Source organism: Rattus norvegicus, chromosome 18, assembly GCF_021556685.1.
Source record: "Rattus norvegicus strain SHRSP/BbbUtx chromosome 18, alternate assembly SHRSP_T2T, whole genome shotgun sequence".
In the NCBI taxonomy this organism is placed as follows: Eukaryota; Metazoa; Chordata; class Mammalia; order Rodentia; family Muridae; genus Rattus; species Rattus norvegicus.
Window position 1 is genome coordinate 16,492,016 of NC_141551.1, and position 22,263 is coordinate 16,514,278.

At 45.1% G+C, this 22,263-nt stretch overlaps 1 protein-coding gene and 1 pseudogene across 7 annotated transcripts in view; one reads left to right on the plus strand and one right to left on the minus strand.

The window, feature by feature from the left end:
- LOC134482921 (glyceraldehyde-3-phosphate dehydrogenase-like) overlaps positions 1–1,933 on the minus strand; it is a 63,634-nt pseudogene extending 61,701 nt beyond the window's left edge. The window contains exon 1 of the transcript XR_015642826.1: positions 668–1,933. The product of XR_015642826.1 is annotated as a glyceraldehyde-3-phosphate dehydrogenase-like, transcript variant X2 (transcript). The remainder of the gene's footprint in view (positions 1–667) is intronic.
- The window catches only part of Fhod3 (formin homology 2 domain containing 3), a 440,137-nt gene that overhangs the window by 287,333 nt on the left and 130,541 nt on the right, over positions 1–22,263 (plus strand). For all 6 annotated transcript variants that reach the window (NM_001415720.1, XM_087591989.1, NM_001415719.1 and 3 more), the window contains 3 exon segments: positions 3,886–3,980; positions 11,264–11,407; positions 17,700–17,941. In NM_001415720.1, the coding sequence (NP_001402649.1) occupies positions 3,886–3,980; positions 11,264–11,407; positions 17,700–17,941 (481 nt within the window).

The window sequence follows — 22,263 nt, forward strand, 5'->3', positions numbered from 1 at the left end:
CTAGGATCCTGTGATGGAATTAAACATACAAATGTGTCATGGAGTTTTGCAGAGAGCAACACGAATTCCAGGTGTTTCCAGCGGCAGGTTTCAGAGAGGTCTCCAGCTTCCTCTCAACTGGGCTGGAGCACAGCCTGTGGGCCAGAGATGACTGACGGGGAGCTGAGCGTGTCCACACGGGCACATGTGCAAACAACCCATAAATTCTACGCCACAGGGAAGCCTCAGAGTCATTCCTTGGCAGGAGTGACAGGCATGGGAAAGTGGCAACAGTTGTCTTTCTTTCTTTTTTTTTTTTTTAATAGGAAAACCTCAGAATTGAGGAATCAGTAAATAAAACTAACCAAATAAATTAAAAGTCCTCAAAAATGCATACTGCCTAAAGCAGTTGAAGAACAGTTTCCCCTGGTGGCTTTATGTTTATAAGGTATGCATGGCTACCTATGAGTTAACCAGAGGGGCTCATTCTGTGTCATGGGCCTAGAGGGGGCCACTTAGAGAGCCTAGAAAGAAAACAAAGTCTATCACCAGGGCCCAGCAGTGGAGCTCAGTGGCAGAGTGCCTGGCTGGTATTCTGAGACCCTGAATTCAACCTCATTACTGCAAAACATACAAACAAAAAGTGCATCATAGGAAGTAATTAATATGTATGAATGAATATATGAACATTTTATTTTTTATTTTGGGTGCAGCGAACTTTATTGATGGTATTCAAGATAGAAGGGAGGGCTCCCTAGGCCCCTCCTGTTATTATGGGGTCTGGGATGGAATTGTGAGGGAGATTCTCAGTGTTGGGGGCTGAGTTGGGATGGAGACTCCTCAGCAACTGAGGGCCTCTCTCTTGCTCTCAGTGTCCTTGCTGGGCTGGGGTGGATGGTCCAGGGTTTCTTACTCCTTGGAGGCCATGTAGACCATGAGGTCCACCACCCTGTTGCTGTAGCCGTATTCATTGTCATACCAGGAAATGAGCATTACAAAGTTGTCATTGAGAGCAATGCCAGCCCCAGCATCAAAGGTGGAAGAGTGGGAGTTGCTGTTGAAGTCGCAGGAGACAACCTGGTCCTCAGTGTAGCCCAGGATGCCCTTTAGTGGGCCCTCGGACACCTGCTTCACCACCTTCTTGACGTCATCATACATGACAGATTTCTCCAGGTGGCATGTCAGGTCCACAATGGATACATTGGGGATAGGAACACGGAAGGCCGTGCCAGTGAGCTTCCCATTCAGCTCTGGAATGACCTTACCCACAGCCTTGGCAGCACCAGTGGATGCAGGGATGATGTTCTGGGCTGCCCCATGGCCATCATGCCACAGCTTTCCAGAGGGGCCATCCACAGTTTTCTGACTGGCAGTGATGGCATGGACTGTGGTCATGAGCCCTTCCATGATGCCAAAGTTGTCATGGATGACCTTGGCCGGGGGGGGGCGGGTCTAGCAGTTGGTAGTGCAGGATGCATTACTGACAATCTTGAGGGAGTTGTCATATTTCTCATGGTTCACACCCATCACAAACAATGGGGGCATCAGCTGAAGGGGCGGAGATGATGACCCTTTTGGCCCCACCCTTTAGGTGAGCCCCAGCCTTCTCCATGGTGGTGAAGACGCCAGTAGACTCCATGACATACTCAGCAGCAGTGTCACCCCATTTGATGTTAGCGGGATCTCGCTCCTGGAAGATGGTGATGGGCTTCCTGTTGATGACGAGCTTCCCATTCTCAGCCTTGACTGTGCCGTTGAACTTGCCATGGATGGAGTCATACTGGAACATGTAGACCATGTAGTTGAGGTCAATGAAGGGGTCGTTGATGGCAACAATGTCCACTTTGCCAGTTGCAGAGCTGAAGGCAGCCCTGGTAACCAGGTGCCCAATACAGCCAAATCCGTTCACACCGACCTTCACCATCTTGTCTATGAGACGAGGCTGGCACTGCACGAGAAGATGCGGCTGCCTCTGGAGCAGAGAGGAGCAGAGAGTATATGAACATTTTAAATGCCTCATTTGGCCTAGTCTGCTATACTTTTACTTTGGGGGTTAGAATAAAAAAGAGTGCGTGTGTGCCTGTGTGTGTGTGTGTCTGTGTATCTGTGTATCTGTGTGTGCATGCGCACATGTGTGTTTAAGAGTGAGGTTCTTTCCTTCTCTCTCAGCTACCTAACTCTGTTGCTTGACTTTACCTTCCTCAGGCCTCACAAGTCATGTTGGATTCAAAGTAAACAATGAGTAAGTAGTTCTGAGTCCGGAAGCACCAGAGAAATTAGAAACTAGTGGCTGCAGTGTTTTCTCCCAGACCCAGAGCTTCTCCTAGCATGGTTCTTCTTTTAGCTATCTGCTGAGAGCTCTATAGTCGTTGGTACCCCAGTAGAAACACAAGCACTGAACTCCTTGGCACTGTGAGACCAAGGGCTGTCTCTGTTGGTTGCTTGAAGAACAACTCTACCCTGGTGCTAAGTGCAAAGGCGTTTGATGATAAGTATCAGGAGATAACTCAGTAGGTAGTAGGAGGGAGAGCATGTCTGTGTGTTCAGAGTTTAAAAAGACAGGGGGAAGATCATTTGATTCTAACTGGCTGGACAACTCAGCTAAAGGGTGAGACCAGGGTCACCCACTGGGAGAGACGTCTATGTGTGGGATTAATCTCTGTGTGTCACGTCCTGTAGAAACCCTACTCTTTAGCCCTTCTGACTTCTTTCTTTTCTCACCATGTGCACCTTCCCTCTCGGTCCTGTAAAGCCGTTCCATCTTCACATGCTAAACGCTCTCTCGGAAATCATTACTGTTCTCAGGCATTTTATTGACTCTGCTATGTAGCACAGGCATTGTTACTGAAAGTGCCGAGATAACATGAATGATATCGCCTCTGCCTTTGGGAAATGTTTATCTCAAGGCCAAGGTCAGCCCCGACACAACCCGTCCAAGGACCAACGTTTGGAAACTGCCTTGTTTAGGTTCTTTGTGAATTTACTTTATCACACAAAAAAATAAGTAATATCCTTTTGAGATAATTTATAGAGGAATCAGACAGAGAAAGTTCACATTCCAGCCTATTGACCCAAGGGTAAGCCAGTGCGTCCATCTCTCCTAGTGTTTATCTCAGGCATGGAACTGTGCCAAAGATTGTTTCCTTCTTTGTGACCTTCCCCTTGACCTCGTGGACTTGAATGTGAAATGTTTTCACATTTCTCCTAGAGACTGGAGAGAGGCTCACGAGCCTTCAGTAGCTTGGCTCACTTGGAGAGAAAGCTTTTGTCCCACGCCATCCTCACGACATCCATCTTGCTGTCATAGCCTTAGCTGTAAACATTCCTCTTACTTCCCAGATGCTGGCTCTCTGCTGGTGCCTGTATTTGAGCTTTCATCTAACTACTCCATTAGATCCTAAACCCATCAGAGGTAGTTATCTACCAGACTCTGTGCCCGAATGATGCCCAGACAGTATCTGTGCCCTGATGGATTAGAGATGGTATTCTTTGCTCTAGATGTTTGCTAGAAAGCTGTGCGACTGTTATTGCTTGGAACTAATAGAGTAAATATAGGTCTCAGTACCTTGTTTGGTGTGCACTGGTGAACTTTCAGCAAGTACTTATGAAAGGTTTTTCTAGTCAGTGAAGTCTGCCTCCCAAAGGTGTGCACATGAACAGACATTAAAATTATATATTTAGTATAAAGGAAATTGTTATGAATACTAATAATGAAACATGAGATGGGATAGTGTATTGATTGGAGGATGGCACAAGCCCAGCTAAAAGATGTGTCCATATTTACACATGCAATGACTAAAAGACCATTTCCATCCCTGGGGCAGGAATCCTTGGTGAACTTCAGTGTGATTGGAATAATGTGTGTTGTTGAATTACTTTTCTTAATGATCTTTGCTTTATTTGTAGGTGTCAAACCCTGGTCCAACATCATGGAAATCTTGGAGGAAAAAGATGGAGTTGACACAGAACTCTTGGTTTATGCAATGACTCTAGTAAACAAGGTTGGTTAATGTTGTTCTAGATTGTGAGCCCTCACCGTCAAAAAATAGGGGTTGAAGCCTTAAATCCAAGCCCATATAAAGAGGTAACTCAGATGTAACTCAGGACAAACTCTAATCAGATATGATTGATGTTATAATAAGAGGGAAAGAGAGAAAGAGGGGCAGGGGAAGACAGTGTGAACACAGCCAGGGAAAACAGCTGCATGAAGACAGAGGCAGAGGATAAAATGGTGCTCTGTGGGCCAACCAAAGTTGTCAAAAACCAACTTGTCAATGAAGGATCACTCTGTGAAGTTGGTTCAGAAAACATAGCCCTGCTGACACCTTAATTTCAGATCATAAAATTCTGACTCGTTAAGACACCTAGCTCATGGTAGCTAGTTACAGTAGCTGTAGAAACTGATACCATGTGGAAATGTAAAGTGTTCCTCGTGAGCTACACCATGTGGTCCCCACTGCAGTGATTGGAAGGTAATAGCAAGAATAGTAGGAGGACATTTCATACAGAGATTCACCCATAATGACATTTCCCCTTTAGAATTAGCACCTTTACTTGGAAGAAATGATTCACAAGTCCAGAAGACACAAGTTTTCTTGCTTGTTAATTCTGAGTCCTGGGCAAAGGTGAGGAATGTGGAGACTGAGTCCATCCGTTTCTGTTGTCATGGCCTCACATCTGTACTCTTGTTGCTTCTATCACATCCCTCTCTGGTCATCATCTTATAGGATAGTCACAGTCCTTTGAGATTGTGGGCTGACGTGGTGGCATTGGTTCCCATGGTGACCCTGAGCAGGCTGTCTTGCTCCTAATGTCCCTTCATTCAGATTGTCACACCTATCAATGATCCCAAGCATCGTTGTCTCCCACCCTGAGGATTGTCTTTAGACTGTTGTCTGTGAGTCCACAGAGGCAACTACAGTGATGGGGAGAAAGGCCTTCGAAGGTTCCAGAATCTTTTGCTGGAATATAACTGGAGACTTGTTTCTCCTAATGAACTGAAGACATATTCAACCCAACAGGGTCTTCCCAATGCAGTCCTGGCTAAAACTCAATGTGTAGAGCAGACTGTCCTTGAACTCACAGTGATGCTCCTGCCTCTGCATCCTGAATATTACGGTGTGGGCTATAACACCTGCTTGTTACATTTGCTACCCCACTCCTCCTCCTCCTTTAGATTTATTTATTCGTGAGGTGTGTGGGTATGTATACACATCTGTGAGCAGGTACCCTCACAGGCCAGAAAGGAGCATCATATCCCCTGTAGCTGGGTATAGGCAGTTGTAAGCAACCTGATGTGGGTGTTGGGCACTAAACTTGGGTCCTCTGGAAGAGCAGCAATCTCTCTAGCCCCGTGCATTTGTTTCTTTCTTCTTAAGGTTTATTTTGACTTTTATTTTATGGGAGTTTTGTCTGCATGTATGTCTGTCTGTTCAGCATGTGCATTCCTGATGCCCATGGAGACTAAAAGATTGTCCGCTGGCACTGGAGTAACAGATGTTGCGAGCTTCATGTGGGTGCTGAAAACTGAACCCAGGCGCTCTAGATGGGCAAGCAGTGCTCTCTTAACTTATGACATCTCTCCAACCCTGATATTTACTTCTTAAATTAAGTATTTGCTGCTGAGTGCAGAGGTCACTGTTCAATGGTCATGACAGGAAGTCATGTTTTGGATGGATGATCGTAAGGACTCTGCCTTATTTTTAAGCCAGTTCATCAGATCCCCTTGCTAATGTGATTTGAAGCATGTTTCTGTTGGTTTTTGAAAATGAAGTTTATTTCTTTGTTGTCCTGCTCAGTCAATAACCTTGCTCTGTAGAACAGAAAGTGAGCATTTCATCTTGTCCATTGCTGTACGTCTCGACTTTATCTTTCTCATCGGCAGAGACTGTGGCCACTTTCTGTGCCGCAGCAGCACGCGGGTACTCTACGGCCAGTCACTGGCAAAGCTCACCCTCTGCTGGACATGGCGTGGCACAGACCAGAGGCTCCTCTCTTGCTCCTTCTTTTCTGCCTCTCCTGCTGTCTACAAAAGGGCAGTTCTCACCTTAGAAGGAATAAGACTTTGTTTGACAGCCAAACTTGAGTGACTGTGATTAACCTAAACACAGATTCAGGTTAATTCACATTACATGTTCCACAGTGGAAACCGCTTTGTGAAATTTTATAGTTTTTCAAAACAAAGAAAGTCATCAATCAAGGCAAGTTTAAGATATATTGGTGGGAATATCAGAGAGGTAGTTACCTATCAGAGAGATGGTTATGGCCAAATGGGGGAAGGAGTTCTAAAGGCCTCCGATGCTATCTGAAGACACACTTAGCTTTTGAGTTGGCGGAAGTCAGTGGTGTGTTATGTTAATAGATTTTAAAAGATTTTTGTCTACTAGTTTTTTGTCTATTATTCTATTAGTTCTGAGACAGAGGTGGGCAAAGAATGGATATTTTGGGGAGAGGGGGCTAAAGCTGGCCAAGATAGGGTAATCAGCCTCTGGACTTACAACATTTCATCCCCTCCAGATCACTACAGTTCTAATAAGCCCATCAGTTCATGCAGTCACAGCTCCCTCCCAGTCAGGAACTCCTAACAGGGCTTATCCATGTCTATTCCTGATTAGTTTTTACGGCCAATTTGACGCACTTTAGAGTGACCTGGGAATAGGAAACCTCAAATGAAAATTTCCTTGATCAAATTGGCCTGTGACCATGTTTGTGAGGGGATAGTCTTGATAGGGCATTGATATAGGAGGGCCCTGCCTACTGTGGGCAGCACCATTCTCTAGCCAATTGGACCTAGGCTATGGACCTCCCCCATCCTCCACCCCCAAAAAAGCTGAACGTGAGTCAGAGAACAGTCTATCAAACAGGATTCCTCTGTGGTTTCTGCTTCATTTTCTGCCTGGGTTCCTGTCCCAGATTTCCCTAGTGATTGACTATGACCTGAAAGTGTAAGCCACATAGGGCCATTCAGCCCCTAAGTTGCTTTTGGTCAGTGTTTTATCACAGCATCAGAAGAGCAAACTAGGATAGTTCTTTACAAATGAGAAGGTCCTGGGAGAGGTCATTCCAGATACAACTGTTCCTGGAAAAGCCCACAAACCACTGCCACACAGAGTTCATTTTGCTTTATTGAATTACAGTCACGTTTATGGCTCCAGTGAGTCAGATGCACCAATCTACCAAACAGAGTAGCAAACGAAATGTTAATGTGAGTCTGGGGGAAAATACATATTCTAAAGTCTGAGAAATTATATCCCAAGTTGGGTGGTTTCTAACCAGAATCAATTTCATCAAAATAAACAGTGGTATAATGACACGGAATTTAAAAACTGACATTTCCTTGATAAAACAAAGGCAACAAACCCTAGCCCACCTTGGGTTCAAGATCAGTGTGCTTTGTTTTTTTTTTCCAGAGACACCAAGCAAACCCTCTAGATTCCCATATTTCTACCCATGTCTTGGAAAGAATTTAGGGAAGGCAGATGCTAAAGTGACACTGTACCTTCTGCTGCCACATTCTCCTAGGAAGAGCCACTGCTTGGAATGGGGGATCATGCACTGGTCGCCTCAGAGAATGAGATGAGGTGGATGGGGAAAGTAAGGGTAGGACCCCAGGGAGCCCTGGGAAGAGATACTGCTTCCCTAGGGCCTTGGTATAGTTAATCACATGGTGGCTTAGTCAAGGTTTCTATTCCTGCACAAACATCATGACCAAGGAGCAAGTTGGGGAGGAAAGGGTTTATTCAGCTTACACTTCCACATTGCTGTTCATCACCAAAGGAAGTCAGGACTGGAACTCAAGCAGGTCAGGAAGCAGGAGCTGATGCAGAGGCCATGGAGGGACGTTTCTTACTGGATTGCTTCCCCTGGCTTGCTCAGTTTGCTGTCTTGTAGAACCCAAGGTCACCAGTCCAGGGACAGTGCTACCCACAATGGGCTGGGTCCTCCCCGCCTTGATCACTAATTGAGAAAATGCCTTACAGATGGGTCTCATGAAGACATTTCCACAACTGAGGCTCCTTTTTCTGTGATAACTCCAGCTTGTGTCAACTTGACACACAAAACTAGCTGATACAGATGGGCTTCAGGCTAAGTGGATGACTGTTTTTAAATATTTGATTTTATTACTTTATACATTAAAATGGTTTTTTTCCCTTCAGCTTTTATAGACATCATAACCCCTTATCCAAAACCCTCGACAACCACTGATTTTCTCTATACTACTACAATTTTGTCTTTTGGGGTCTTGTAGTATGTAACCCTTTGAGGCTGGCTTCCTTCTCTCTGAGAAACTTGTGTGACTCAGGTGTGTGTATGTTAATAACTCACCCGCTTTGGGGGTATATATGATTGTACTGTATGCATACTTCCCCATATTGTCACCCATATCTTTTGAGGGAGACTGGGAATTTCTGACTTACCCTTTTGCCCATGAAAGCAGTTGAGGTCATGACTCTTAATCTCCACAGATGACAGATGACACTGGGGGCAGGTGACATTGGAAACACGGGCTTTAGCACACTGGCTTTATCCTGCATGATAGTTTTACCCTCAAGTTATTTCTGCAAAGCTAAGGAGAGACACATTTTCTTGAAGACAGAGTTTGGTCTCTCATGAATGCCAATAAAGAATTGTTAGTGACAGATCCTGGCAAGACAGTCTGAAAGAAAGCAGAGGTGAGGAACAAACACCAGATGCAAGGCAGCTGCAGGGCGTCTACAGCCTCAGGAAACTCTTGCCAACAGGGCAATCTGGCAATGCCATGGTCTGCGCCAGCTGTAGGTATCTTAACAATGAGCATGGCAGTGGAACTGGGAGACGCCCAGGTGGGGATGAGTGGAGGTAGCTGGGCATATTAGAGTCTGGAAAAGGTGACTCTGTGTCTGGGACCTTTTTGCACAGGGTAAATGCCCCAGTCCCACTGCAGCCTGCATGAAAACTGGAGGGCCATGGGCTCAACTCAAACTCGAGTTTTTCATGGCGGAACTAAGAATGGCTACTTGCAACTTCAGTTTGGGGCCTGTTGCTTGGCAAAGGCCTTCAAATCTGCTTATTGTGGAGAGCTGGCTCTTTGGTTACTTAACAACTGACTCCAGGAGACAAAGGAACTGGCTATAGAGTTTTAGCTTAGCGCCCTGGGATTTTGTGTGTGAAAAGCACATGTATGGTCAGGGAGATGGCTTTGTCAGTAATGTTCCTGCCACAGGGCAGGAGGACCTGTGTGGGTTCCCTAACACCCTTGTAGAGCCAGGTTGATGGCAGTGAGACAGGTAGACTCCTGAACCTCCTTGTCCAGCTAGCCTCACTGAATTAGTGAGCCCCAAGCTCAGTGAGAGACCCTGTCTCAAAGGTTAAGTCAGAAAGGCATTGAGGAAAGCATCGGACCCAAAATCCCCTGGCCTTCATAGACACAGACAGACAGACAGACAGACAGAGACAGACAGACAGACAGACACACACACACACACACACACACACACTTCCCATTGACTCTAGAAATGGGAGCTGGGTGAATAAAGAAGGCAGAGAGAGCAGGGAGAGAGTGGAGTCAAGGAGATTGGAGAATCTTTGAGTCACTGGTGGGCCCCACACTTCTATGCAGGAGGTTTAAGTCCAACTGGTCTGGCTCCCTTGAATTGCCTCCTCTATAGTCATAGGCATTTTGAGTTGTCCAGTTATCCTGCATGCTCCTGCCTAGCATTAGCACCGCTTCTTTGACCTTTACTCAATGTTAGAGCTTTTACAAAACCCAAGACTGAGAGTGTGGTAGCAATAGAGTCTGTGAGGGCATGCCAGGTAGGGAGGGAGGGTGTGGTGCTGGTGGTAGTGGTGGCAGTGTCTTAGTTGGTAGTTCTCAGCTAAAGTCCAGTTCACGGCCACTATGGCAGGCGCAGGGTGTGCTGCCACATCTGTCCACATGTGTGAATGTCTCTTGTAGCTTCCAAGTAATGACCTCTTATGAGGTGTCCTTTTGGAGTCTCCTGAGTGATGGAGATGATCATGTCTCTGACCTCAGCCACATGAGTTGTGTCCTATTTGGTCAGCATAAAAAGCTAAGGTCCATTGTTTAGCATATAAATAAAGACATGTTGATAGAAGTTGTCAGAGAAATTGGGGTTGTGAGGTGATCCCTATGAAAGGGTTGGCAACATGACAAGCTAACACATTGAAAATAAATTTGAAATATAAGTTGTCTTCTTAGAAATACAAAGGCAGTGGAATGAATAGGGATTTAGAGCAGTGTCTGACTGGACACTGCTGCAGTCCAGGCTGGAATAACCTGTGTGGAACGTGGGAGTGTGTGGAGACTGAGCTCAGGCTCTGAGTGGGCCTTCACTTCAGTCTTCAGTAATTTTTGGTCATCTGTGAAGTTTCTTCTATCTCTGCTCCTTCATCATTCTCACATGTAAGATGAGGAGCTTGCAGTAACTCCCAAGGCTGCTCCTGTCAGAACAGGACCTGGCTGAGATAGCATCTTTCTTTGGGAGACATAGAACTCAGAAGCAAAGTCTGGTTATCCTACCCAAGTTAACTTGTCTTCGTAGCTCTTGGTAGCTGCTTTGAAATTCCTTGTGTTTCACAAAATTTCAAGGACTAAAGAGAGGCTCTGCTGAAATTCAGTGGAAGAGAAACATTAAATTTAAACTCTCACTTATATTGAGTCTAACAGGAATTTCAAATCTAGGAGTATATTAAATTTCCATTGGCACGTGACAGACCCCACAGGCTTAGCTGCTTGGAGAAATGCACATTTATCATCTCACAGTTCCCAAGGGGTTGGAGTCCAGACAAGTCCTTACTGGGTTGTCTACTCAGGGGCTCACAAGGCTACAATCAAGTTGTTGACCAGGATGGACTCCAGCAGTCTGCTAAATTCTTTTCTATACAGTGCTTCAACTTCTTGTGTCTTGCTCTTTCTTCCAAACCAGTCTGAGCTCAGGAGAGACTTATGGCCCTCTTTTAAAGGATTTACCCACTCACTATGGAAGACTGTCTGATATGGTACCTTGATGATACCTGTAAAATCCTTTCCCCTAGCTAGCCTAATCATGAGTTTAATAACTCACCCACAGGAGTATCTAGCTCCCACTGGATTGCAAGGACTCCTACAGCATGGTACCTCAGGAGCAAGAGTCCTGTGTTCACTCTGCTCCCACTCAGGAAATTTCCTCATTGAATGAATTTGTCTTGTGTTTTGTGCTATTGTGAGTTTTTATAACTGCAGCCACCAGCTACCATATAAGCATGTTTTCATTGCCTTGTGACATTCCCGGTTCTTCTCTTGTAGACACTGGCAGGACTGCCAGATCAAGACACCTTCTATGACGTAGTAGACTGCCTGGAGGAGCTGGGCATTGCTGCTGTGTCCCAAAGGCACTTGAACAAGAAAGGGACGGACCTGGACTTGCTGGAGCAGTTTAATATCTATGAGGTAACAGAATGTTCTATTTGTAAGTCATCCACAGCATCAGCGAAGGTCAAAGGGTGAATCACATGTCCTCCAGACTAGGGTTCTAAGTGTGGTACAGGGGCTCCCATCCCATGGGGAATTTTCTAGAAATGTAAGATTTTGGTCCCAACCCAGATCTCTAAATTGGAAACTCTTGAGAATGGGGCTAGCAGTCTTGTCTCCACAAGCCTTCCAGGAGATCCCAATATGTGGTTGGGTTTAAGAACCTTTAACACAGAGGAATCTGGGAACTATTCTGTATTGAAGAACATGTACTATGTTGTCAGCACCTCTACTCAAGGAGAAATCACATAGAGAGGCAGGAGGCAGAGTCGAAAAGGCGGAAGGAGAGGAAGGGGAAAGGGTGGGAGGGGAGGGGGAAGGAAGAGTGAGAATGAGGGGTGGGGGTTAGGTAGGGAGAGAGAGAGAAGGAGTAGGAGAGGAATGTGTACTGTGAAGTGGAAATCCATGGGTATTTTTGGGAAAAACTCATTTCCCATTTTGAAGGTGGAATCTCGTGTAGCCCAGGCTAGCCTCAGGTTCCACATGTAGTCAAGGATGACCAAATCATCCTGGCTGTATCTCCCACGTACTGGGATTTCAGGTGCAGACCAGCATTCCTACAACAGAAAACAGTACTTCAATGATGTCGCACAACACTGCGCTTTCCAATGTGTTCTCTCTCACCTTATTACAGTGCTTTTCTGTTTATGACAGTATATCACAAGGAAAAATAGCGAAATTTAACATGAAATGCTCTTAGTTATCTTTATACTACATGATAGCATTTAAAACACAAATATGACAGTATTTAAATTGTAGGAAGAGTTGGCAAAATTTCCAGGCTCATATTCGGAAGCTTCTGTTTACAAACATTGTCAGGCATATCAGGAGAGAGGAGACACTGTTAGAATCCTTGTTTTGTTTCATTTCGTTTCTGTATACATCTGCATTCTACCAGCGTTCTGGAATCAGCTTTCTGGTCAGGGTGGATGTAGAAGGACCGCTGGGCTTCCCTGTTGTTCTGTGTTATCATTCAGTACAAGTGATTGGCTAGCATGGGGAAGTAGCAGCACTGGAAGGATATGAGGGAGGTCCTTCCCTATGCTCATCCGCAGATGTGGTTCCCATGGAAGCAAAGCTCTCAAGGATTGCTCAGTGCTGGGGCTTGCTGACGCCCTATTTCATGGTCTGCCTGTGGTAGGCTTTCACATGGCCCCAGCCTCTACCTTTGGTGCCTTTGGTGTTCAACTGCACTCACCTTCCTGCTCCCTAGATGTAGAAACTAGGTCACTTGAGAAGCCTTTACCCTCCTCTCCTCTTTCCTCAGCCTTCTTTTCCTCTAATCTCCCGCTGGCAATCTCTCTGACCTGTCATTATGAAGCCTTGTTGGCAAGGGGCGTCTATTACTTGTTCCCAGTCCCCCACTGTTCAAAAGCAAATGTTTCTGGAATCCATGCCTCTGTCTAGAAGTTCTCGTGACAATCCTGTCTGTCATTTTGAGCAACCCTAAATCCTATGCTCCATGCCTCTTTCGAATGCAAGGGCCCAGCACAGCTGCCTGAAGTTCCTTAAGTGCTTAGATGACCGTCTCCTGCAAACCTCACACATGCGTGTGATAGTATTGCCAAAGGTGGGGCTGAAGAAGGGTATGGTTTATTCTGATGCCCAAGCTATAACTCAGGGTGACAACCAAATATTTTAGGTGGCAGACAGAGTCTGGGTCCTCATTCCTATCTGAAAGTTAATGCTCTTTTAGAAAACATTTGCTGTCCTAGGCAGCCAATTTAAATATGCACAAGGAAAGCAAGAAGAATCTACATACAGAGCCAATATTTCCCTCAAAAAGACTGAATTTTTCAAGTGCCTGCAGAGATCTTGGGTAGACTTCTAGAGTGCTTCCTACTAGGGCAGGATGTCTGGTGGCCACATGTCTTGGCCTTTCTGGGACAGGCCTAGTTTTGTGTAATTTAATTCCATTTCAGAAAGGTGATTTGATCCATGTTTAATTAAGTTTATTGAAAATTTATAGCCACATGTTATTTTTTTCAAATGCAAAAATGGCCCAAATAAAAAAATCTTTTGTTAGATCAGATGTGTTAACTTTTGATCTCCTGGTGTGTAACGAGCACACCATCATAGACAGGTAAAAACAAAAGTCACTGATTGTTCTGGTTGGAATCAGGAATTTGGCTTGGCTTAACTAAGATACTTTTCATTTGGTTCAGCTACCTGGTGGCCTTACTGTGCCTGGAAGGTACCACTCAGCCTTGACCATCTGGTCCTGATTTGTCTAGACCACGCGTGATCCCACTTCTTCACAGGATAGCAGTATTTGTGAAAAACAAGACTAGCACAAATGCTTCCAGGCTTGGTGCCATGTTTGCTGATGGCCTATTGAGCGAAGTCATGTGGCCAAGCCTAGCCTCAGTGTAGGGAAAGATGCAGATAAGGAAGCAAGGTGTGAGTGTCTATAACACTGTGTTGTTGTGGCCACAACCTGCTATCACACAGTGTCTTGTCATGGCACTGACATGCACCTCACCTAACGGCTTAGCTCAACTGTGTAGGTGTGAGATAGCAGCTTGAAAGAGGGTCATATCTGTTCCTAAGATAGCTGTCTGTCATGGGTCACAACCACATAATGATAAAAGTTCAGAGAAGTGGTAATGCTTTTGAGCTCCAAAATGTTTGAGTAGCTCAAAGTAAGTTTCACAGCTATGATGGTTTGTATTTGCTTGGGCCAAGGAGTGGCACTATTAGGAGGTATGGCCTTGTTGGAGTAGGTGTGTCACTGTGGGCATGGGTTTAATACCTCAGTCCTAACTTTCTGGAAGTCAGTCTTCTCCTAGTAGCCTTCAGATGAAGATATAGACTAGAACTCTTAGCTCCGCATGCTCCATGGCTGCCTGGATGCCACCATGTTTCCACCTTGATAATAATGGATTAAACCTCTGAACTTGTAATCCATCTCCAATTAAATGTTATCCTTATAAGGGTTGCCTTGGTCATGGTGTCTGTTCACAGCAGTAAACCCTAACTAAGGTAACACCTAAGTCTAGGTGGGAGGGGATGAGCCAGGGTAGCGTGTAAGCGACTAGAGACGGAATACTATACAGCCGTCAGTGTAGCTCGTGCACGGAGCATGTGTTTAGCACGCACGGAACAGGCCCAGAGTTCTCTCCTTAGAGCATTCCACCAAAAATTAATATTTGATCATATTAAGAAGTTATGTTAAGTGGGACAATAATGTAGTGGTTGTGGTTTTAGCAATCTTTTTAGGGGTATATATATATATATATATATATATATATATATATATATGACATTTACAGATGATAATGATATAATCTTAGATATCTCATTGAAAAATTGGTCATGAGGTTGAGGGCAGAAGTGAGATGTTGATGAGGACTATTGAGTCTGCATTGGTAACTGGTACACTGCTGTGTGATATACGTGTGTGTGTGATATACGTGTGTGTGTGATATACGTGTGTGTGATATACATGTGTGTGATATACATGTGTGTGATATACGTGTCACACCATTTGCACTCATTCCTGTCTCTTGCATCTGTCTGAAGTCTCCACAGTGAAGGAGGCTTAAAATACTATGCAAAGACTGGCATTGAAACCATCCACCTCTGGGTATTTACTACAAAGAATTAGAATCAAAGGCATCAGAGGTCTTATAGCAACTGAGCATAATTCCTCTTCTTGTTACTTGCCTTGTACTCAGAATACTCCTGCCTCAGCACCCATGTTGCTGGGATTACAGGCTGTACTACCACACCTGACTGTACCACTCCCCACCACCTCTTCCTCCTCTCCCTTCCTTCTCCCCTTCTCCCTTCTCCTCCCCTCCTCCTCTTCCTCTCCTCCCCCCTCCTCCTCCTCCTCCTTCTCGCTCTCCTCCCTCTCCTCCTTCTCCTCCTTCCCTCTCCCTTCCCCCTGTGACCAGTGCTGTGACCTGGACCTGAATTTGAGAAGTTCCCCTAGTGACTTGTACATCACAGCAATGCCTGGATAACTTCCTCAGATTCTTTTCTTTACATGAACTTTCTGGTCACCTCCCCTTTCCTTGACACGGGGCAATGAAAGAGACTCTTGCACACTGTGCTTCTCAGGAAGGCACTGCGAGTGGAATGTCACTTGATCTTTGGACCTTTGAGGTTAGACAAAGAATTCGAAATAGCTGAACCGTGCTTTAGACCCTTCATATTGCTGCAAATGTGTGCTTAATAAGAAACAGAGTGAATACTTGGGTTAGGGGGAGTTCAGATGGTCTAAGAGTGTTCTGTCAGAAATGGGGGATACACTAGAATGCTCAGAACACTGCCATTGACTAGGACTGTCATTCTCAAACTTGCCCACACAGTGCCACTTAGAGTTTTAAAAGCCGAGATGACAACTGTGACTTGTCACACATTGAACTTCATTTTTAATGCTTGAGCTTCCAGACGGGATTCATAAGAATGGGAATTTCCAGAGAGATTTTGCAAGGATGAGCCCTTAGGTGAACTCATCAGGTTTTGCCCTTTTAACACTGCCTGCGAATGAACTGTGGGGGAATAAGATGACCAAAAGATTTCAAATCATTGTCATAATATCTGAGCACTCGTTATAAAATATATCTTTTGCTTAAAAAGGCCACACTAAAGCCATCTTATCTAAAGTCGTGGGTGGAAGAAATAGGAGGTGAGGGGTGAAGGGTGACGGTAGATGACCTGTTGTTCATCAGCTGTGTGTCTTCTGTACTGATAGCATCCCCTGAACTTTGACAGCAGGGCTGAGCTGCTGACCCTAGCCAGGCTCTCCCTGTCAGGGGAGCATAGGTGGCAGTGTCAGGCCATTGCTTTTGTAGAAGTCTGCTTTGCTGTCCTGGGAATATGAAACCATACAGCACTCCCAGCTCTCTATCATCTCTGTATTCTTCATGCTCTCACTGGGCAGGATCAAGGTGTAAGCATCTTCAAAACAAGAAAACTTACACATTTGGGCATACGTGGGATCATGTGTTCCACAGTTGCTTGGCCTAGCAAGCTACTGGGCTTAGCTGAGCCTGCCTAACCTAGTGGTTCTGTGTAATGGGAGGGAACGGGAGCTTCCTGACTACTACTCTGTGCTTGGGTCAGAGGAGAGCATCTGTCACTGCTTAAGCACCATCCACACACACTCTCACCCTTGATATCCTTACAAGTACAGCTATTCTTACCAAGGGACCAGAGAGTATGTGACTTGCTACTGGGCACATCTACTTCGTTAGTGGCAGAGCCACATGCACACAAAGGTCTGCTCAACAATAAGGGGAGAGCTTTCTTTTCAACGTGTCTGTTGCAGTATGTGCAAGCTCCAACCCCAGGCATCGAAAGTTGCCCCAGAGCAGAGCCACTGTTAAGTAGGCTTCTGGAAACATACAGTACATGAGCACCCTCTTTGGGAAAGGCATCTCAGGAATGTTCAGGCGTGGAACCCAGGAGGCCTCAGGAAAGACTCTGCCTTCTAAATATGGAGAAAAGAGTCAAGGCAGGACAGGAAATGATGGTCAGGCAAGAGGAAGTATGGGTGTAAGTTCCTTATTAGTGCTGCGATTTACACAGCAAGTGTCTTCTGGAGCTTCAGTTGGATCAAGTCACTATGAGCTGGTTTGGTCTTTAACATGAGGGACAATTTAAACCACGGATGGACACATAATTTGGTTGTAGTGTTAAGTGGTGGTAACAAGAAGGAAGAGTCTGGGTGAAAGAAATAGAAAACTCTTGTGTCACTGTCTACATCCTGGCTGCCATGGAGTGCGCAGCTTGGCTTTGTTTACTAAATGTCATGCAGCGGGGATTTGGCTCACTGGTTCCTGGGTACTAGGGTGTGAGCAGATTGCTTCCACCATGGTCTTATACTGTGATGTCACTGTCTTTCCATAGAACCAAACACACCCAAACCATTTAACACCATGAGCCAAAGCAAATCTGGCCTTTTTTAAGTTGGCTTTCTCGGAGATTTAACCACGGTGATGAAAATCTGATGAAAACATTTAGATTTCCGACAATTTCACATATTTGGGTCCTAGAATCCATAGTGGCAGACAGTGTGCAACCGCAGGTTGAGCTTGACTTCTGGACGCATGTGAGGGTACATTGAGATGGAGCAAAGGTCTGCAATGTAGGGAAACAAACAAGAGCAGTTTTAAATCCACTTAGAGGTGGTGTACAGTCACGGTCAAGGTCTGAGAAAAGCAATCAAGTTTGACTTGGCTGATGCACTCTGCTTTTCCAGGTGGCACTGAGGCATGAAGATGGTGATGAGACCGCCGAACCACCTCCCAGTGGGCACCGGGACCGGAGGAGGGCCAGCATGTGTTCTGGTGGCACTGTGGGCGAGCAGCAAGGCCTTGACCGCAGAAGGAGCCGTAGACACTCAATCCAGAATATCAAGAGCCCACTGTCCGCTCCCACCAGCCCCTGCTCCCAGACGGTTCCTGCCTTCAAACCCAGCCAAGTTCGAGACCTCTGTGAAAAGTAAGCCTAACCCTGGTGGTGGGAAGAGGGAGAAAGGTCACACATGTACTGACCACCATTTCCCTCCCCACTAGATGGCAGGGCCTCCTGGTCTTGCTTCCTGCTTCTCCTCTACCACTAAACCTCCCTCAGGGAGGGACTTATGGCCCTTTAAAGTCCATCTAAGCTGCTCCTGATGGCAAGCATAGACTCAATCTTACTAAACTCATCCAGTATTTTCCAAACAGCAAAATCTAAGTCCAAAGCCATGGCCTAGAAATTAATGGTATGCCACACAGAAATGTAAGGTAATATAGACACATACAGATTGGGTTTAGATATGTAGAATAAACATGAAAATTTAAAGACATCTCTTTTATTCAGCACAGACTCATTTCAGCATTTACTCACTCCGTAAACATTTTTATTGAATGTCCATTATAGGTCAGGATCATTCCAAGGTATAAGGATACATATATATGTACATGACTGATGTATGATCTTTATCTTTGTGAGCCTCTATCTAAGCTGGGGGAAAGAGAATGAGGTAGATAGGAAGAGGGGGGGACCCATAGGCCTATGAGAAATTATTATGGGTTCCAAAAAAGAAGCTTGATGGTACTTGTGGGAGCCTAGAATGACTCTGGGGAAAACAGTAGAAGGATGGCCTAGTTTCTCAGGCCCCGAGACATCCAAGCGGATGCTGTCCAGTTGCTGGAATAATAATGGACCTCAGAGATACCCTATTCATTTGCTGCTGAAGTCAGATGCAAGGCATGTTCACATCAGTATCAAGGGCTCCACCATTCTCTCTCATGCTGGAAATATGTGTGAGTCAAATGTAGCCTACCTGACAGCATGGCAAAGGAAAGGATAACTCAGAATACATTGAACAGCCTTTAGAAGTCAACCATCAAGAATGAATGGGTTCCTCTCAACCCCATTGCAGAGAGACTAGCCCACCATCTCTATCACCAAGATGTAGCTTAGACAGCGTGGTACTCACGTTGCATGGGCATGCAGCAGGCCATCCTCTGTTTGCCTGCTAACCAGAAAGCAGGAGGAGGACCTGGTTTGAGAGGCATGGTCCCTTTCTATGTCATGGCCCCAGAGGTCGTGTTTCTGTGTCTGTATGACCAGCTCTACTTAGTGAAAGTCCTAAACTTCTAAATAGATTAAAGTTAGCAAGGTTTACCATGAGCATTACACTTTGTGACCCAGGACCTTGAAGAAACTCATTCAGAGCTGAACCACAGTGCACCTGAAGCACTTACCCAGTACTGACCCTAGCTAGGGCTTTGGGAAATTGACTCAGAGGAAGTTGAGGAAAATGTACACAATAGCCAAAGACAATTTAAAGCCAGTGGAGATGCTGAAGGCAGACGAGAGGCTAGCCTTGTCTACCTTGTTGGTTCTTCACTGATTCATGTTGTGCTTGTTTCTGGCCTCGTTCTTCCTCTTCTTCTTCTCAAGGATTCTTATGTTATGTATTTGAGTGACCACATCTTCTGGTAAGTTGGTGTGGGGGATCAACCTGGGAGCAGCTCATAGTCTCCAGGTTCTAGGCTCAGCAGGAATTGAATCTGGGGTAGGGAAGAGGACACAGACACCGCTCTGAACATTGCTTGTTTTGTTCTATCCAAGAAGTATGCATATTTCATTGTGCCGCTGTTATTACTTTAATATAAATCTAGTAGCATTTGGGAAAAGTACTTTCCAGTTTGTAGAGATTAAAGGAAATGAATATAAACTAAAAGTATGAAGCTGAGAAGAGACGACATTGGACAGTCTTGTAACTTTGAAATAACTTTCCATAGAGCCTGTTGGAGGGAATCTGGGGTGGTAGGCAATGGCACAATTCTCCTCAAAGCAAGGGTACAAAGCAGGAAAGGATGGCAAGAAGGAAAATGGGAAATGGTCTCCCTGTGCTTAGTAGAGACACCTGTTTAGCATCTGTGCACTCTAAATAGCACTTCAGAATCAAGCAGCCCTTTCTGTCAAGCTGCCCTGGTGGCCTGGGAGGCAAGGCTGTGAACTCCCTATACATACTTGATTCTTCTCTGTAGTAAGGTTCCTGTAGATGCCACATGGGAGGGCTGGAGGCTGAGTTTTATCCTTCTGTGACACAAACGATGCCAGCACATTGGAAAAGACAGAACTATGAGAGGTCAGGAGGAGATTCATGGTATTGGAAAGGTGTGTGGAACTCTCTGCTCACATCATTTGAGTTTAGTTCTCATAAAGACCTTCTTGAACTGCATAGGATAAGTACCAGATAGCAGGTATGGTGGGCTTTGCCTTGGGTGCAGGAGTAGGGGATGGGCTGCACTATGAGTTAAACTCAACTCTTGGCTGTCAGTGTTCAGAGCTACTTTCCAGCTTAAACATTTGCACTGAACAGGACTTACCCTTCAGACTCTTTAGAAAAAGAATTGGTCTTCATATGGGCATGTCTTTACTGAGGTAAATAGAAATATTCAAGAAGAATTTAAAAGGAAACAACATCAATTTTCCTTACAGACATAAGCCTGCCAGATTTCTGCTATCATTTTAGTAATAATAGTGTGACCCTGAACTCATATTTCCATGCCATGGCTTCTACACTGGCCATTGGCCCAATAAAGTAGACTTTATTGATGATCTGTTACCTGACACTTTTTCATGCAATATATATACCATAATGAATTTCATCTTCATACTTTATTTTTGCAGATTTGATTATAGACAGAAAGATCAAAGCATTTTAATTTACTACTGAGAAAATTATTTGGGGTCATCTAATTAGCAGAAATGAACAAACTCCAGCAGTGTGTCTCATTCAAATTGCTACCAAGTATAGTCATCCGAAGGACTAAAACATTCTTGATGTTTGTCTAGCTTAAAGCAGGAACCTAGTGGAGGGAACAGGTTCTGCTCTTTGTTTCCTGAGCCCTTAGTCTACCCACACATTTCCTGCTTGCTACCAGAGTCTCCGACCTTAATTTACCTATCCAAACATGGCCCTGTTCAACCAGGTGCTTGCTCTCAACACACAATAGGTCTCCTTCTGTTCAGTCTTCGGTGTTTCTGGCAGGAAACGCTGCACGGGACCCTGAGTGCACCTCTGATTTCCATCCTGTCGAGTTCCACACAACATTCCACTCTCCAGAGGTAATTTTGAAACTCACCAAGTCAACCGGTGCTCGCACGGTCCCATCTAGCGCTTAGTCATGTGTGTATTTTCAGAACACGGAAGAGCGCCTGGCAAGTGTGCACAATGACAGCTGGCTGAGGAATGGGGGATCTAGACTTAAATGCCACGTGTACCAAAGGGCAGTGATGGCTGTCATGTAAATCTTAGATGTCACAAAATACTAATCCCCCATGCTTTTTCCCCCTGACCATTATAAATGCAAAATATATACTAATGTCTAGGTTCTCTAAAATAGATTTTAGGCTAAATTGAGTTCACTGGTTGCATTTTGCCAACTACTGTTCTCAGGGACCAGCTAATTTTTGAGAACCTGGGGGAAAAGGGACTGAAATTGCCAATGAGGAAAATGTGAGGAAGGACAAGGAAACCACCACACCACGTGGGAAGATGGAGGAATCTTATAGTTGGGGTTAGAACAAGAAGGTAAAGGAAGCTGTGAAGTGCTTCATTTGGGGGGCAGTTTGCTTAGCAGGCACAAGCCCTGGGCTATATCCAGGAAGAGATTAAGATCTTTGTTGATCACAAATTCCTATGACACAGGTGAAGTTGGAGAAGGGTAGGCGATAAGCTGGGGTAGGGTGTACAGAGCTTGGTGGGAGGAAAGAGGCTAATGACACATTCAGCGGAGATGGGGGAGTTAGGGAGGTCACAGCAAGATAATCTTAGTTCTAGTGATCCCCAAGGAAGTAGTTCTCAACCAGGAATGACTTTACCACTTCAGGGCTACCTGGTTATGCTTTTGTGATCACTACTAGTGTGCTGGGATCCTGTGGACACATGGTAGGAAGAGTCCAGGAATGCTGTTCTGTCAGGAACCATGCCTTAGTAGGCTCAAGTAACTGGCTGGATTTTTCACTTCCTTCATGGGATGTTTCCAGGTTTGGAAATGGCTGTTGGATGAGGTAGCCAAGGTAGGGTTTTGTTTTGTTTTGTTAAAGAAGATCCTGTGTACCTGCCTCAAATGTTCATATACCAAACCTTGGAGCAATCTTTTAGCTATCACAGAGACAGCATTATTATTATTATTATTTTTAGCAGAAATGGAGTTGTGGAATGTCTTAACCCTAGTCATTCTGGCTTATGTAAGTTATGACAGAGCCCTTTTTCTAGTGTTTATCTCTTTCAGCAAACTTTCACTCTTCAGAGTCTC